This window comes from Tyto alba, unplaced genomic scaffold (genome assembly GCF_018691265.1).
Source record: "Tyto alba isolate M040663 unplaced genomic scaffold, T.alba_DEE_v4.0 Super-Scaffold_5, whole genome shotgun sequence".
NCBI lineage: Eukaryota > Metazoa > Chordata > Aves > Strigiformes > Tytonidae > Tyto > Tyto alba.
In genome coordinates, this window is record NW_024881326.1 from 7,307,680 (window position 1) to 7,322,422 (window position 14,743).

General features: G+C 50.9%; 1 protein-coding gene across 3 annotated transcripts in view; it reads left to right on the forward strand.

Moving 5' to 3' along the window:
* The first annotated feature begins 5,487 nt into the window (after positions 1-5,487).
* Positions 5,488-14,743, forward strand: part of TMEM255A (transmembrane protein 255A) — a 32,299-nt gene continuing 23,043 nt past the window's right edge. For 2 of the 3 annotated variants that reach the window (XM_042807424.1, XM_042807426.1), the window contains exons 1-2: positions 5,489-5,648; positions 10,045-10,187. In XM_042807424.1, coding sequence (XP_042663358.1) covers positions 5,591-5,648; positions 10,045-10,187 — 201 coding nt within the window. In that variant the 5' untranslated portion in view covers positions 5,489-5,590. Of the gene's footprint in view, positions 5,649-10,044; positions 10,188-14,743 lie in introns of all 3 variants that reach the window. The other variant, XM_042807425.1, reaches the window with a different exon arrangement.

A 14,743-nucleotide genomic window follows, 5' to 3' on the forward strand; every position in this document is an offset into this window, starting at 1 on the left:
CCCCACACACAAGCTGAACATCTCATTGGCCAAAAATAAATGCAAAAGCACTTAATAGCTGGAAATGTTTCAAATTTCCATTTTCCCATCATCACTCTTGAGTTAAAGAGAGGCAGCTTTGGCTGTTCTGACTTAAGATTGCTTAGATCCCAGCCTCCATTTTTCCATGACATGTACGTCACTGTCGTCACACGGGGTACTGTCTCCTTGTTCTGGCATTTACAGAAACTCATCTTTTACCACCTGCCTGAACATAACCAAAGAAAACCTGTGAGCTGCAAGGGCTGGGGTTGTTCCCACGCTTCTGCAACATCTCTGAGCTCAAGTGCATGTTTTCTGTGCTACCACAGATGACAGCAGGTGGCATTATTTAAGAGGTTTGTTTTTCTTGGCATGTGAGCAAGTGTTTAGTCTTTGGAGAAATCCCTGTGTTGTTATCTTTTAATTATACTAAGATCCAGGGAAAAGCATCTCCCCAGGTGGGGAGAGTTTGCTTTTTGCCTTGATGGTGAAAACTCATTTGTCTGGACCTCAGGAGCATAAATCTCTGTACCTGACCAGAGTTGCTTGAGAAAAGACATGGTAGCCTTCCTTAACTCTCCTTGGACCCGGGCATGGTCTAATGTCTCCAAAAGCAGGCAGCGAGGTGGGAGAGGGTGCAGACCTTGCTTTGAGCTTGGTGCAGGGCTGAGCCAGGTACCACTGGGGAGAAGGGGTGATGCTGGGATTTGGATGGGTTCATTGCCACCCCGTGTTTTAATACAAACTCTGCTTCAGGACTCAGCCACTCCTGGCTGGGTCAGGGCCATGCTTGCCCACCCCGGCCACGTCCCCCCACGGCCACCGTGTCTGCTGCAAATGTTGCATCACCGGCATGATTGTCCTGTGTCTGCGCTGAGGGCCATGGAAACCTGCCGGCCATGGGCACCTGTTGGAGCCAGGGCCAACAAGAAAGAAATATTTACACCCCACAGGTCACCCTGGAGGAGCCAGGAAGCAGCTGATAGCTTGGCAAAAAGTCTGGCTTGGAAACACCTTCAAATCAGGGGGGATTAAACTCTGCTCAGACACACAAATACTGGAAAACAGTGAGAAAGGGGGGAGAGTATCCACTCCAAAGCCCAAATTCATGCCTTTGAGAGCCTGGGCCAGACCCAGGGGGGCTGTAAACCATCACCATCCTACTGATAGCCCTGATTGGACCCAGTTAAAGCCCCGGTGGGACTGTTTTGTGAGCACGCCTTCATCAGAGCGCTGCTGCCGGCAAAATGCCTGTGGCTGCCCATATAGTGAAGGCAGTGTTTGGCCCAGGTCCCGGACCCTGGGCTGAAACCCTTCCTGAGCCAGCTCCTGCATGGCCACAGCCCTGTACCAGGCAGGGCTGATAAAACCAGAGGATTTTGGAGCGGGGAAGCAGCAACTCCAGACTGAGTCGCCAATGGGGACATGGGAGAGGAGGTGTGGGGGCTGCTGGCTGTCAGGGCACCCACACAGGAGCAAGTGATGGAAGAAGAGGAGGAGGAGAAGGAGTTCTCCTTCCTCTCTCTCTCCTTCCCATTAAACAGAAGACTTGCAAGCAGCTGTTCTGGAAACATTTTCTCAGACTGCCAGAGTAGCAGGGACTGCTTGAAGGGACTCTGCACCGACGCTTAGAGCTGCTTTGGGAAAAGCCCTTTGGATTTCACACCAGCTGCGGCTGGGAGGCAGTGAAGGCAGCACATGGGCTCCATGCAGAGCCTTCGCCCAGAAGCTGCTACCAATGCTTAGAGCTGTGGGGGTACAGGGGGATGGCCCCCCCTGGGCTCTCACTCAGGGAAACCCACAGCCCTGCCCTTCAGAAGGCTTTTTAAAGGAGGGAAAAATTTCCAGCTCTCATGGCTCCATACTGTGTATCCAGCACTCAGTGAAGGGTCCCATTCTGCCATCTGGGAGAGGCCATGGGGGCTCCGTGGCAGTGTGGGAAGGCTGAGGGGGGCCCGGGCTCTCCCCACAGGCAGGGAGGTCTGTGTGGGGCAGCTGGATGGGAAGGAATGGCCCCACTGCCAGGTCCCTGGCAGAGGTCCTTGAGCTAGGGAGCTAGGTTAGGTCTGGATTGCAACACCTCCCAGGTGTTTTATCTTTGTATCTCAGGACCAGAGATGGTCTCGAAATAGTCCCTTGCACCTGGACAAGGGGCAGGAGGAGCCACAAGAGCCAGGGTAGGAGTGTGCTGGGGCAGGGAGGGGTCACAGTCACGGTGGGACCTGTCGGGACACTGGGCAGCCCCAGGCTGCTGCCTGCCGCAGCAGCTAGGGTGACTCTGGGTGGTGAAGCAAAGCTGGGGTTCATCCCTGGTGGGATCATGATGTCCTGATGGTCATGGGTACCCTGAGGGCGATCAGGGGCTTTCCCCCATCCTTATCCCAGACCAGGTCTGCTCTCAACAGCATGTTCCTCCTGCTGAAAGCCAGGCATGCAGAGGCTGGCCCGTGCCCAGGTGTCCCCATCCCTCCTAGCCCCACTCGCTTCTCAGGACCACCAGCCAGACCCCCCCACTGCCCCCTCACCTCTCAGTACCAAATGCTTAAGCTTTGCCTAAGGGACGAAGCAGCATTTCCTAGAGCAAAGTAGCTATATTTATCAGCCGGTCTTTACAAAGCAGGTCCTTGGCAACAGCCCCTGCCTTGCCTCTCGGAGGGTGGCCAGCAGTCCCCAAAAGACTCACCGCCTTCCAGTGGGAGCTCCTGTGGTGGCTCTCCGTGCCCCCGGCGCTGGCGTTCCCCTCCATCCCTGGGTGGGAAACACAGAGAAACATGAGCATTATCATTGCAGGAGCCCGGGGCTGAGCCCAGCAGCACCAGCCCCATAATAAGTGTCACATCACGCCAGATCTCAGGGACCTGCAGGCACAGCCCCCTCCTCAGCACAGCTACCCATCCCTGCAGCACCCCCCGAAAAAGGCTGAGTGAGTGTGGCTGCGCCAAGACCTTTGCCTGTCTGCGGGGAACCACTCTGCTTTCCCTCCCTACCTTGCAGGACTTCAGAGTTTGGGAATGGATCAAAAAATAACTTGCTTTCCTAAGAGGGGTGAGCTCAATGCAACAGGATCCCGTCCCAAGCCCCCTGGTGCCCTTTGCAGCACCCTTGCAACATCCTGCCCCGCGCCCCAGTCCCCATCAATGCCAGCCAGCGCCCTACATGGGGAAGCCGGGCTGTCTGCCGCAGGAAGATCGTGTAGCTGTTAATAAACATTAGCAAATTGCTAGGGCTTTCGATGGCCACATGTATCTGTCAATATGTGCTTGTCAGTCATGGCAGGGCCATGGTTAATGCTTGCAAAACCTCTTTTGCAGTGAAGGGGTAGCTCGAGGGGCAGATCTATATTTATCCCTTCAAATTGAGACAGCAGCGAGGAGCGTGCAGCGTCAGCTTCCCTGACCCAGCTGTAAGAGCCGGCCACCACCACCGAGACGAAGTCCAGAGGGACACCTTGCTGTGACACCCCGCAGACCGGGGCTGGGGAGTATCAGATTTTCTCCCATTAGTGAATTATGGGCACAAGATGGTGCATTAGGGGCACAGCAGGTACATCTTGGTGTCCTGCTGCTGAGAGGGGCCGACATGGTGGGAGCGCTGGGGTGCAGCGGGGGGACAGAGAGCTGGTGTCGGACCAGCCTCACCAAAGCTGCCTGCCACCACACGTGCAGCAGTGGCTGGAATGGCTCTGGGGGTGTGATGGCAGCATGCGAGGGCTGCCTGTCCCTGTCTGTGCCCCACGCAGCTCTGGGGGAACAGTGGGGCTTGTCTTACACCATCTGTCCCAGCAGGAGCTCAGCACCATCCACCAGTTCATTCCCTTGGCACATTTCCAATGGGGCCAGCAACCCTTCCCTTCGTGGGAGAGCCAAGCTCTGTTCAACAGCGGGGAAAGGCTGTTTTGCCCGGAGGAATGGGGACATTGGTCCAGGGCTCCAGCAGGGCTGCATCACGCTGTCTAAGCAAGCAAAACACCATTTCTCCCTTTCATCTCCTGAGCATGGCTGAAAGCCGCTCACTGGCTGTGCTAATAAATGGGCTCAGCGGGAAAGAAAGAGGTCTGGCATCTGCCTCGGTCTGCGCCGAGCTGGCCGGGTACGCAGGCAGGGCTGGCTCGGTCCCGGTGCCTGCCCGCGGGCGGGAGGTGCAGGTAGCCATGCCCAGACCTGGCTCTCCCTGGCCGGGCTGGGGCCTCAGGGCTGGAGAGTGGGTGGCCCGGAGCTCTGGAGCTGGGATGGAGCACAGGGATTTAGCACAGTCTGGGCCACCAGCAGCTCCCCAGGGGCACATGCGCCCAGTTGCAGCGGTTGTGCTGCCACCCAGCCTGGTCCTGGAACGGAGCGGAGGAGGCAGCCGAGACCCATCCCCTCCATCACTGGCACAGAGTGGGGAGGACTGAGCAGGAGGGGCCAGTGTCGGCCCCACTGCCCAGCAGGGCACAAACAGTGAGCACAGGGCTCCTCTAGTTCATCCAAGGTAAATAGCCGCTGATTTCTCTGAAGGTGATGCATTTTTTGCCATTAATTGATCTGGGCATTTGTAACTTGCCTCTTAGACCACTGTCAGTATACACTTTCTCTTTTCTCCCAGGAGAAGCTGGTAATTGGGCTCTTATCCAATAAAAGTGTGGGGTTTTTTGAAGCAAAGATTGGATTAGTTTCTTTTAACTTGATGAAATATGCTTTGGCCTGAAATAATTACATGATTTGCACTTAGCACCTCTCAGCCCAGGGCATTAAAGTGATTTACAAGCAATTATGAAGCCTGCTGGGAAGATGCTTTTATCCCCATTTTACAGACATGATAATATGGAAAACAGAGGTAGAGGGCCTGTTCCAGCTCCTTGTCCAGGGATGTGGGGAGCTTGTGGGGTCTCCTTGGAGGGCTGCTTCTGCGGGACGGGGCACAGGCAGCAACAGGCATCGCCACTGGAGCAGAGATCTCAGAGCACTGAGAAGTCAAAAACCAGGCCGGTGGCCGCAGCGGGGTGGCTGCCTGGGAGTGCCACCAGCACCGCTCTGGGGCTCAGCGCTGCGGGGAGGGGGGAGATGGGGAGGACGGTGGGAGACAGAGAGGGGCCAGGGAGGTGTTTGGTGAAGGCCCGGAGCAGCGGAGCTGGTGGCAGGGCGGGAGCAGCTGGGGGAAGATGGGGAGAGGGCAGGGGAGACCCAACACCAGGGAGGAGCTGAGCCCCTCCGGCCGGGCTGCGGGGGTGTCCAACGCCGGGAACCTCCTGGAGCTGGGGCAGGACCTTTGTCCTCCCCCGAAAAAGAAACCCTTCAGGGCGCGATCGCTCCGCTGCTTCCAGCGGAGCGGTACCCGCGGCGCGGGGCGGCCCCAGGCCTCCGCGGGGGCAGGCAGCGATTGCGGCCCGTAAGCGGAGCCCTTCCCGCCGGAGGCTCCGCCGCGGGCCCCGGGCGGGGGCAGCGGGCGGTGCGGAGAAGGGCGGGGGGGGGGGGGGGGCGCGTCCCGGCCCCGCCGCTCCCGCCCCGGCGCGCAGGCGCGGCGGAGCCGCTGCCGGGGCTCTGTCCGCCGCCGTGGCCCGGCGGGGGCTGCGGCGGGGAGCGGCGGCAGCATGCGGCAGTCCCTGACTCAGCAGCGCCCGGGCGGCGTCGCTTTGCCCGACTCCGTGGGTAAGTGTGTGTGTGTGGGGGGGCGGGGGGGGGTGAGGCCCCGCCGGCCCGGGGGGGGAATGTGCCGCGGTGCGCGGGGGCGCGCGGCCATTTTGGGCGGTGGGCTCCCGCGGCCGCCGCCTCAGCCGCACCGGACCCCCCCACACACACACACACACTCCCGGCCGCGGCCGGGGCCTCGCCCGCCGCCTCCCCCCAGACCCCGCTCAGGCGCGGTCTCAGCCGCGAAGGGACGGTCCGTCCCCTCCCGCCCCGCAGCCCACGGGGCTGCTGCAGAGCCCCCCGTGGGGGGCGGCTCGCTGCCCCGGGCGGAGGCAGCCGCCAGCCCCACGCAGCACCCGCTTCCCCCCACGCCCCCGGTCGCGCAGCATCCTTTGGGCACGGGCCCCTCGCTCCCCGCTGAGGGAGGGCAGAGGGTCCCTCGCACCGGCTGCTGGTGGCCCTTTCCCCACCCTTGCACCCAGCCAAGCCGGAGAGGAGCCACCCAGACGCCTGCAGACCCCCCTGCCGTGGGCCAGCCAGCGGGGCCCTTCGGTCGCGTGTGGGTTGGGTGGCAGCTCGCCCACTAACGCTTGTTTAGCAGGGAAGGGGTCGGCTCGGTGCCCCCTGCCCCCGGTTCTCCTGGGGTAAAAGTTAAAGCTGGGACTGTTTTGCGCTTATTCTCCGCTTGTGGCTTTCTCCCCTCCAAAGAACAAGATGGAGAAGTCAGTGCTGTTTCTGTGCCATCTTGTCTATTTTCTTCTGATAATCAGAAAAAAAAAAAAAAAAAAGTAAATCAGGGGCAGTACAAAGATAAGTATTATTGCAAACTTTTAAAGTAATGTTGCAAAACCCTCTAACACCTTGTTTTTAGAGTGTGCTGACATGTGCCAGCTATAAGAGGATGCTTCTGAGGCTTAAAATAAAAATCTTTCTGAAGCCTGTCCACATTTTGAGTGCCATTTTAGCAAAAGCAATAGCCAGACTATAGATAGCGTTATTTTCTTTACATCTTACTCACAGAGTTAAGCACAGTGTTTCAAGCCACCTTGTATACTCATGTTGAGGTAAGCATTGCAAGTTTGGATGTATCTAATTTGGATAAATAACAGAGAAAAGGCTGTTACTGTCTCTTAAAAGCAGAGATAGCAAACTGTCATAGCTCCACTTCTGTGTGTAAAGCTGTACCAAGCTCAGCAGCAAAGTGGAAGATGATCTAGAGGGGAATCCTTTCAGCAAAATTTCACGTTGAGAGAGGATTTTGTCAGGGCAGCCCTTCAGCAGCTCTTAGTGGAGATACTGAGTCCATGTATGCCGAGGCAGCGGAAGGCATCCTTACAGAACTAAAAAACCACTTTCTTAATATGCATATAACAAAACGTGTTTTCAGAGAAAGAAAAAAAAATAAATTAGTGTCCCAGTACAGAGCTGAAGTGGAGGTAATCACATTATCTCTTAAATTTCACATCTTTCTCCAATATCGAGGTAAAGGATTGTGGTTGGTTTTGTTAGGAATTGGAATAAAAGCATTTTGGTTATTTGTTTGTTTTGGTGGGTTTGGTTTGGGGTTTTTAGGTTGTTGCTGTTTTTGTGGGTTTCTTTGTTTTGTTTTTTTAATCTTATGATGACTGTTGAAAAGCGTTCAGAAGTTTTCCAATTGGAAACCTTTTGTTACACTTCTATATTGCATTTTGGGGTGTGGCAGTTTGGGCTGGGAAACAATGTAGAAATATGAGTGGAAAACATGGTGGTTCTGAAACAAGTTCAGAATCCATAAACATTGTTTCAAGCTGCTTCTTTTTAGAGTGTTTTCCTGCAGAAACGCTATTACAAAATACTCTGGTTTTGAGGAAAAGAGCACTTTTTGCAGGTTTTTTGATTGGAACTTTCTGAAGCACCTCTGGAAATGCAGGAATACCGTTTGTGTGTGTAAATGCTGTGCTTGTGTACCCACGACCCAGATGTGCTCTGCAGGGTGGTGTTGTGTGGCACAAACATCTGCACACCCACACAGCCTGACTGTAAAGAGTTTAAGCTGTGTAAGGAACATATGGCTGGTTTTACTTCTGTCATCTGCCAGCCAAACTGTAGCAGTAATCAAATTTTGGTAATCTATCATGTGTGTAAGCAAGACAGGTTCATCCTTTCTCTCCTTTCAGAGCTAATCTATGCAAGAAGTAGCAATTTTTTTCCCCAGTTTCCAAAGTTTTGTTCAGCTAAACCTCTGGTCCCAGTGCTTTGGAATTTTAAGGTGTTTATATAACACTTGCATTTAAATGATTACATTGGAACTGGAGCTTGACACAAGCTATAGTATTTGGGAGGCAATACATACAGAATGGCCTATCTTGATGAATTTTGCATGCTTTAGAAGTCTATATTTTGTATTAGTAATTTATTTGGCAGATTTAGGAGAATAAAAAGATTACTTCAAATGCAATCTGCAGCAAACAGCTGGATACTTTATCTCCATCCTGTAAAAAACGGCATGAGAAACTATGGATCACTGTGGAAAGATCCAGCCCGGATCTTAGGGCTCTCTAGCAGTTATTTAATTTCATTTTGTTTGAAATTAGTAACTGTCTAGTTATTCATTCCAGCTAAGGACTAACTAGTTGTCAGGCTCCTTGTCCTTAGACCTAGTGTTGTCCCAGTGGTGCGGTCACAGCTGTGCTCTGGGACACGAGCAGAAGGTTTGAGCGGAAAGCTTCCCTTCCAGAGGCAGTGGTCAGTCAAAAAGGTTGTTGCTTTACTTTATGAACTCCTCTTGCCCTTCATCTCCTTGCACTGGGCTTTTCAGCCCCAAGTTTAGGACTCATCTGTGATTTCAAGTCCATCTGATTGGTGTGGGTGAAACGATCCAGCCCTGTGCCCACGGCAGCCACGCCAGCCCAGAGCAGGGACCGGGATGGAGAGGGAGCACTCCCGCCAGCAGCACGGCTGGTGGCCCAGGTTGGAGTGGGTGTGGGGGAGCACTGGGGAGCTGCTGCACTTTTCCTTGGGGAGAACTGTCCCTGCAGAGGAAGGGGGTTAATTTTTACTGGTGTGTGTCCATATGGCTGCATCGATATAGCCGTTAGGGTGAAAAGATCTCTCCAGCTGTGCTGCAGATCTGCACAGACCCTAAAGAAGGGCCTGTGGGCACTTGGAGTGTACATCTTCAAAACAGAAAGCTGCCCAGCAAGGCCTGGTATGCTTCTCTCTCAAGAATTTGGACAAGGAGGTTGTGCTTGGGTTGGCTGACTCTTTCCTCCCGGCCTTTCTGCAGGTGTTTTATCTTGCTATGTACAGGCTGTCAGGGAGCCCCTGAACACCTCAGATCGGGGTTCCCAACATGGTTGGCCTCAGGGAATACGCTCAGCAGTGCTGGAAGTAGCTCATTGTTCTTGTCCCTGCCCTTCTCTGCTATCAGCACGTCTTAGAGTGTTTCATGCACATCACTTGGGAGCCTCTGGGGTGGGAAATATCTTTGCCTGCTCCTGGGGTGCATTGGAGAGCCCCAGGCTCTGGGGATGGGATCCAGGGTGGCCCCAGCAGCCTGCAGGGAGCACAGTAGGGGACCGTTATAGTCCATTATCCTACCATCCACTCTCGCAGGTGCTGGGTTATGTCTATATAAGGTATGAAATATAATAAAAAAGATTGTTCTGTGATATAAAGATGGCAGAGCACACACTGAACAAACATGCCTAAAGATGTTGCTCAGTGTAACATTGCAGCCAGCTTTCCTCCTGGCTGATGGAATCACTATTTTATATTTATGCTCATTTGGGAGATCTATAAATATATAAAAGAAGGAAAAAAAAAAAAAAGCAACCACATAATCAGGCAGATGTAGATGAGTTTTACTAATGCACAAATTCATTATTCAAGCATCTAAAAATACCTGGTCCTTGCTGAAAGTAGAGGATGATACTACAGGAGGAGGAGAAGTGGCTGTTACTGGTGATGTCTCATTTACATGGAAAATTGTGGATGCTTTATGATATGATTACAGCCAAGATTTCCCTCCTCAAAACAAGTGGCATACAGCATGGTTATTTAGCTTGATGTAAGTAGACAGATCAGAGAATATATAAATGTCCAATGGTAATATTGCTCATTAGCTCAACTGCCCCAGGCCAGAGGGACTGGAAGGTTCCCATGTATCCAAATGAGCTTTGAAAAGTTATGGGTCTTAAGGCTCTTTTCATCTGCGTCAGAGCAATGATAAAGTAAATGTGAATTCACATGCCCTAGTAACGCTTGATAAAGCATGTTAGTGAAGGTGAAAAATGACAGCCGAATCCAAAAATATTCTCGAGTTAGAAGAAAGAAAATTCACCACTATGTGATTGGTGGTGGGAGGAGAAATTTGTGGTACCGTGACTGTCCCCATATGGAATCAGCAAATTCTGTTGTGTATGTGTGTTTTTAGGGTCGTTCAATAGAAGAAAAAGAAATTCCCTCTACGTAACTGTGACTCTCCTCATTGTGTCAGTATTAATTCTAACGGTGGGCCTAGCTGCTACAACAAGAACCCAAAATGTGACTGTTGGAGGTTATTACCCAGGGGTTATTGTAAGTATAGAACTCCTAGGTAGGTCTAGAAAACTTATTGCCTACAAGTCCCTTGTAATGCTGCAAATGTTAAAAAGGGTAATCTTGTCCTGAATATTACGCTCGAGCTACTTCATTGCCATTTGATTTATTTGTTTTATTATTATTTTGCACCTGCTGCTCATTCCCATGCAAAAATCCCATCCAAGTGGCAGCTTCCTCTGAGCTGAGGTAATAACATGCTTTTGAGCTAACGGCGAGACAGATAAATAGGTCTTATGTCAGTCAAAGCAACCTTAGAACTCCTTTGTTTGCATACATCACATCAACCCCAGGCTGAAGTAAGGCAAAGAAGGACCATTGGTGGCAAGAACAGTTGAGAGACCAGGTCTTGAAATACTGTTCACGTGAACTTGTGGTCATAAAGTTCACTTGCAGAAGTGTTTAACGATTTGGAATCCCTGAATGAGAAGCACGTTAGCAATAGCTGTGGCAGCTTGCCAGGGAAGCACTGCACATCAAAGCAGCTAGCACATCCATTTCTTCTTTTTTTGTTATTAACAGATGAAAATGGGAAAGGACAATCATGTAGCTTCAAATGGCTTAATTTAGAGAAGACCACTAGTGTCCAGCCATCTTGCCAGTAGATATGTAGCCTCCTGCAGAAGCATAAGGGGCAAGTACCTCATGCCCTTCCCAGCATGAGCAGAGGTCTAACATGAGCTGGAAAGCAAGTCCTGGTCTGTTCCTGTGTGTATCTGAGACATGCTTAAAAAGAAGCACAAAAAAGACTAAGCTGCCGCCGAATTAGGTGTCTTAGCAGGTCGAGTGTAACTGCAGCCCCCCAGCTAGAGGCTCCTGGTATAACAGCTGTGGAGGGCTGTGCATTTAGGTTTGGAGCCTGCAAATTGGAGGCCTAAAGCCAGTCCAGATAACTAGGTGGAGATTTGTTCTTGCCTTATTGCAGTTTGATTTATTTGTCACACATTGCTGGTCTCACAGTGGTGTATACTTCTCTATGGACAAGCTCTTCTGTGACTGAAGAAAGCCCCTTTACAGCCGTCAGTGTGGAACATTGGGTGTCTTTGGATTAGGACTGGTTTTCTGGCTTGTCCCAGTAACTTCTGCATTTAGGCCTGATCTTTTTTAAAGAGAATTATAGAAGGAAGGTGTTGAGAAAGGTGACAGGCTGGCTTCAAACTCTCTGCACTTAGCCTACGCTCTGTCAGACTGAGTTGAACCTCATGCTTCAGAGCAGGTCCCGCAGGCTGATGCAGATGGCTAGAGCCTGTTGTTCACATCCCCTTGACATCTCCCGTGCTATTTATGCTCTGGGAACGTCAGCATCACTTACGCTTTTGTAAGACTCACTCTACTCAAGGAATGAATTAATTCCTGGACTTGGAAATGGCACTGAGTTGCTTTATTCACAGGCACCCTGACGGTTTGTGTTTGTCACCAAATTCCCCCTCCCAGTTCATTAATCTGCTGTGTGGAAATGTGCGACAACCTTGCCTTTCTCTCTGCACAGGAAAACATTTCTGTGTGCTGCTCGATGCTTCAGCAGATGCTTAAAATAGCTGATGTTTCGTAACAAGCCGGGATTTCTCCCTTTACTGTGGAAAAAGGGCTTGCTGTGGTGTATGAGTACTTAGTGAGTTGTCCCTGATCAGGTGGCTCCCACAGTCACAAAGAAGCAGCTCCTTGCAGGTCTTGTCATCCAGAACTTCACATGAATGTTAGGCCTGGGTGCATCTCCACTGGGGGTTTCTGTGTGCCCTTAGCAGTGCACCACCTTTAGTCAGACCCTGAGTCTCCTGCATTGGTAAGGAAAAGACAGAATCAGAAGTCTCTTCACATGCTAGGTGACTTCTCCATGTGTGGACCAGATTCATGGATGGGATTATCTCATGGGACATCAGATGTCTCATCACTGCCATGCCTAATGCACCGTTCTTTTGTCTTTTAACTTGTGTGTCTTGGGCAAACACCTCTTATGCAAGGAGGAAACATGCAAAGAAATGGCTGTCTGATGTAGGGGATTATCTTCCCAGGCCTCTGCTCCTGAGGAAGGACAGAACCAGGTATTGGATACCTTCTATACACCAGTGAGATTTTGTTTGGTTGGGGTCCTGGGGGATTTTGGTGTGTTTTTGGGTTTTTTTTGTCTGTTTTTTTTTTTTTTTTCCCAGAGAGTGCAGTTCCTCATTGACACAACTGGAGGAGCTGAAGCAGAGGGTGCAATGACATGTCCTGTAGCCAGGCTGCCTTCACCCTCCTCCATGACCACCGACACTTTCACAACTATATCTGTGAACACCCCGGCTGTGCCCCTGTGGGAGATATCCTCACCTCTGCTGGATGCCCGAGCTGGGCCTGGGAAGCCCAGAGTGTAACAGTGATGCTCAGCAGACAAGAGTAATGATCAGGTGCAGAGGGCAAGCGCCATTATGGATGTGATGCTCAGTGTGTTTTCTCCAAGTCATACCAGCTTCCAGCATCTGTGTAAATGACTGACCTTTCTTAGGCTTTGACTGGCAAACCTCTTCTGTAATGGTTCCTTGTAAAGCACATTGGCCTGGGGCTTTACTCTGGAAAACCACATTCATTTTGTGTCCTATCCTCTTTTCAGACAGATATCCCAGGGGATCATAGCCACCGACAAATAAGTGATACAATTGATGCAGATTACTAAGATCTCTTTGTCCTATCTGTAGAAGAATGAGTGGTTTTCCCATTAATGCAATGAGAATTCCCATTACTTAATGAGACTCCACTGATTTATTTGGTCTTCGCCTGTTGGATGTACAGACTTGCACTGATTTATTCTTTTTGAATTATCTTAGGTATTTCACCTTTTGGTTTGAGGCTGCTCTGAAACACCAGGCGAACATTTCTCTTAAATATGTTGGATCAAGCTCAAAGGGCACAAAACATTTTTCTTCAGCATTCTCCTTAGGTGTGTGTTGCCACACAATTTCCTTGCTGCTAAACATCACCAGACTGAAAATAATGCCTGGATCAATGTTGCTGTTAGTGCCTGGACCTTCCAGGTTTTGGGCTTGAAAGTGAGCTGTAAAACTCCTGTTACTTGGAGAAGGTGGAGGTTGTTGCTTGCCCAAGTTGAGCCAAACAATAAGCCCAGAAGCACTGGCAGATCAGTTTGGGGCAGTTCAGCAGTGCTCTGGGCGCTCTGCCCTGCCTGCCTGCCACCCCAGTGTTAAGCAGCCCTTGGCTTCGTTGTTGTGCTTCCTGTCGTGGTATTTTGTCCCTGATGTGGGGACAACAGTCTCTGAGAGCTCAGAGTACAAGATGGGCAGCCAGGAAGCAGCAGCCTGATCGGCTGCTCCACTTTAATCCCTGCTGTTTGAGCCAGCAGCCCTTGCTGCCCACGGTGCTGCACAAAATGTTGCTGGTCTTAAGCAGAGAGGGGGAATAATTACGCCCAACTTTTCATCATGTTATCTGCTAATCTCTGCATGTGCCTCTGCTTGTTAGTATCGGATTTATTAAACCTTTGTTTTCGATCTTAAAATATCGATTCCAGGTTAGTTGACTCATTCTTGAATCACTGCAGCTTGTCTCGTGCCTTATTCTGCTTCCTGAGGAGCTGGCCAGTTATTTGTCATTCTCACCTGGATCTTCACTGCCCCGCTAGTCTATTGACTAGATTTGTACCTGCTTAATATGACCAGTCCAACTGTAGGACTTCTCTGGCATTTCTCATTTTGCTAACACATAGAAGTGGAGTTGGACATGCTCTACACTGATCAAAAACCTTTCTTGGTGTGACACAGAAATACATCTGCATCTCCCCCTGTAATGTGTGGTTCCTGGTTGAACTCCCTGTTTCTGGTCTGGCTGGGGTGTGCTCTGTCCTAGAAACTCTTATTCAGTGTAGCTAAATAGCTTAAGGCTATGGAGAAAGAAGGTGGGAAATCGCATTCCTAGCTGGCTTCACTGAGCTTAAATAAGAACAGTGTTGTCAGTTATGGCAGCAAGAAAAGATGCTTTTGCTGGAGTATCTTATTCTGTCGGCTGAGCTGGTGTGAGCTCTTCTGGTAGAAGACCCTGGTTGATGCATCCTCAGCCCTGGAAATGAGGGACAAGAAGAAGGAGGCAGAAGAACTGCTACATCTTCCTGAGTATAATTCTCCCTCACTTCATACTTCACATCAAGAAACTCTCTGAGTTGAAAACTTAGGTGATCGCTCACACCCTTGGTGATGTTACAGAAGCCTAGTCCTGCAGATGTTAGTGATGTGGTCCTGCTAGGTTTGCATCTGGAGGCTCCTGAGTGTTCATAGGGTTGTGCCAAGACAGCAGTGCATATCTTCATCCACCAGCCATTTCTCAGCATCACTGGGGAGGGGATGGAATTCAGAACTCATCCTTTTGGTTTCTACACACGCTTTTAGTGTCACATAAGGGATACACTCGATAGTTCCTGCTAGTGAGAGACTCTACTGATTCCTTGCTGAAGGAAGAGTGCTCACACATCCACAGTATGTTCTTTTGCTGCTTCTGGATTTAATTGTGATCTGTCTGTATGTAAAATATGTTGGATATCATCCTGA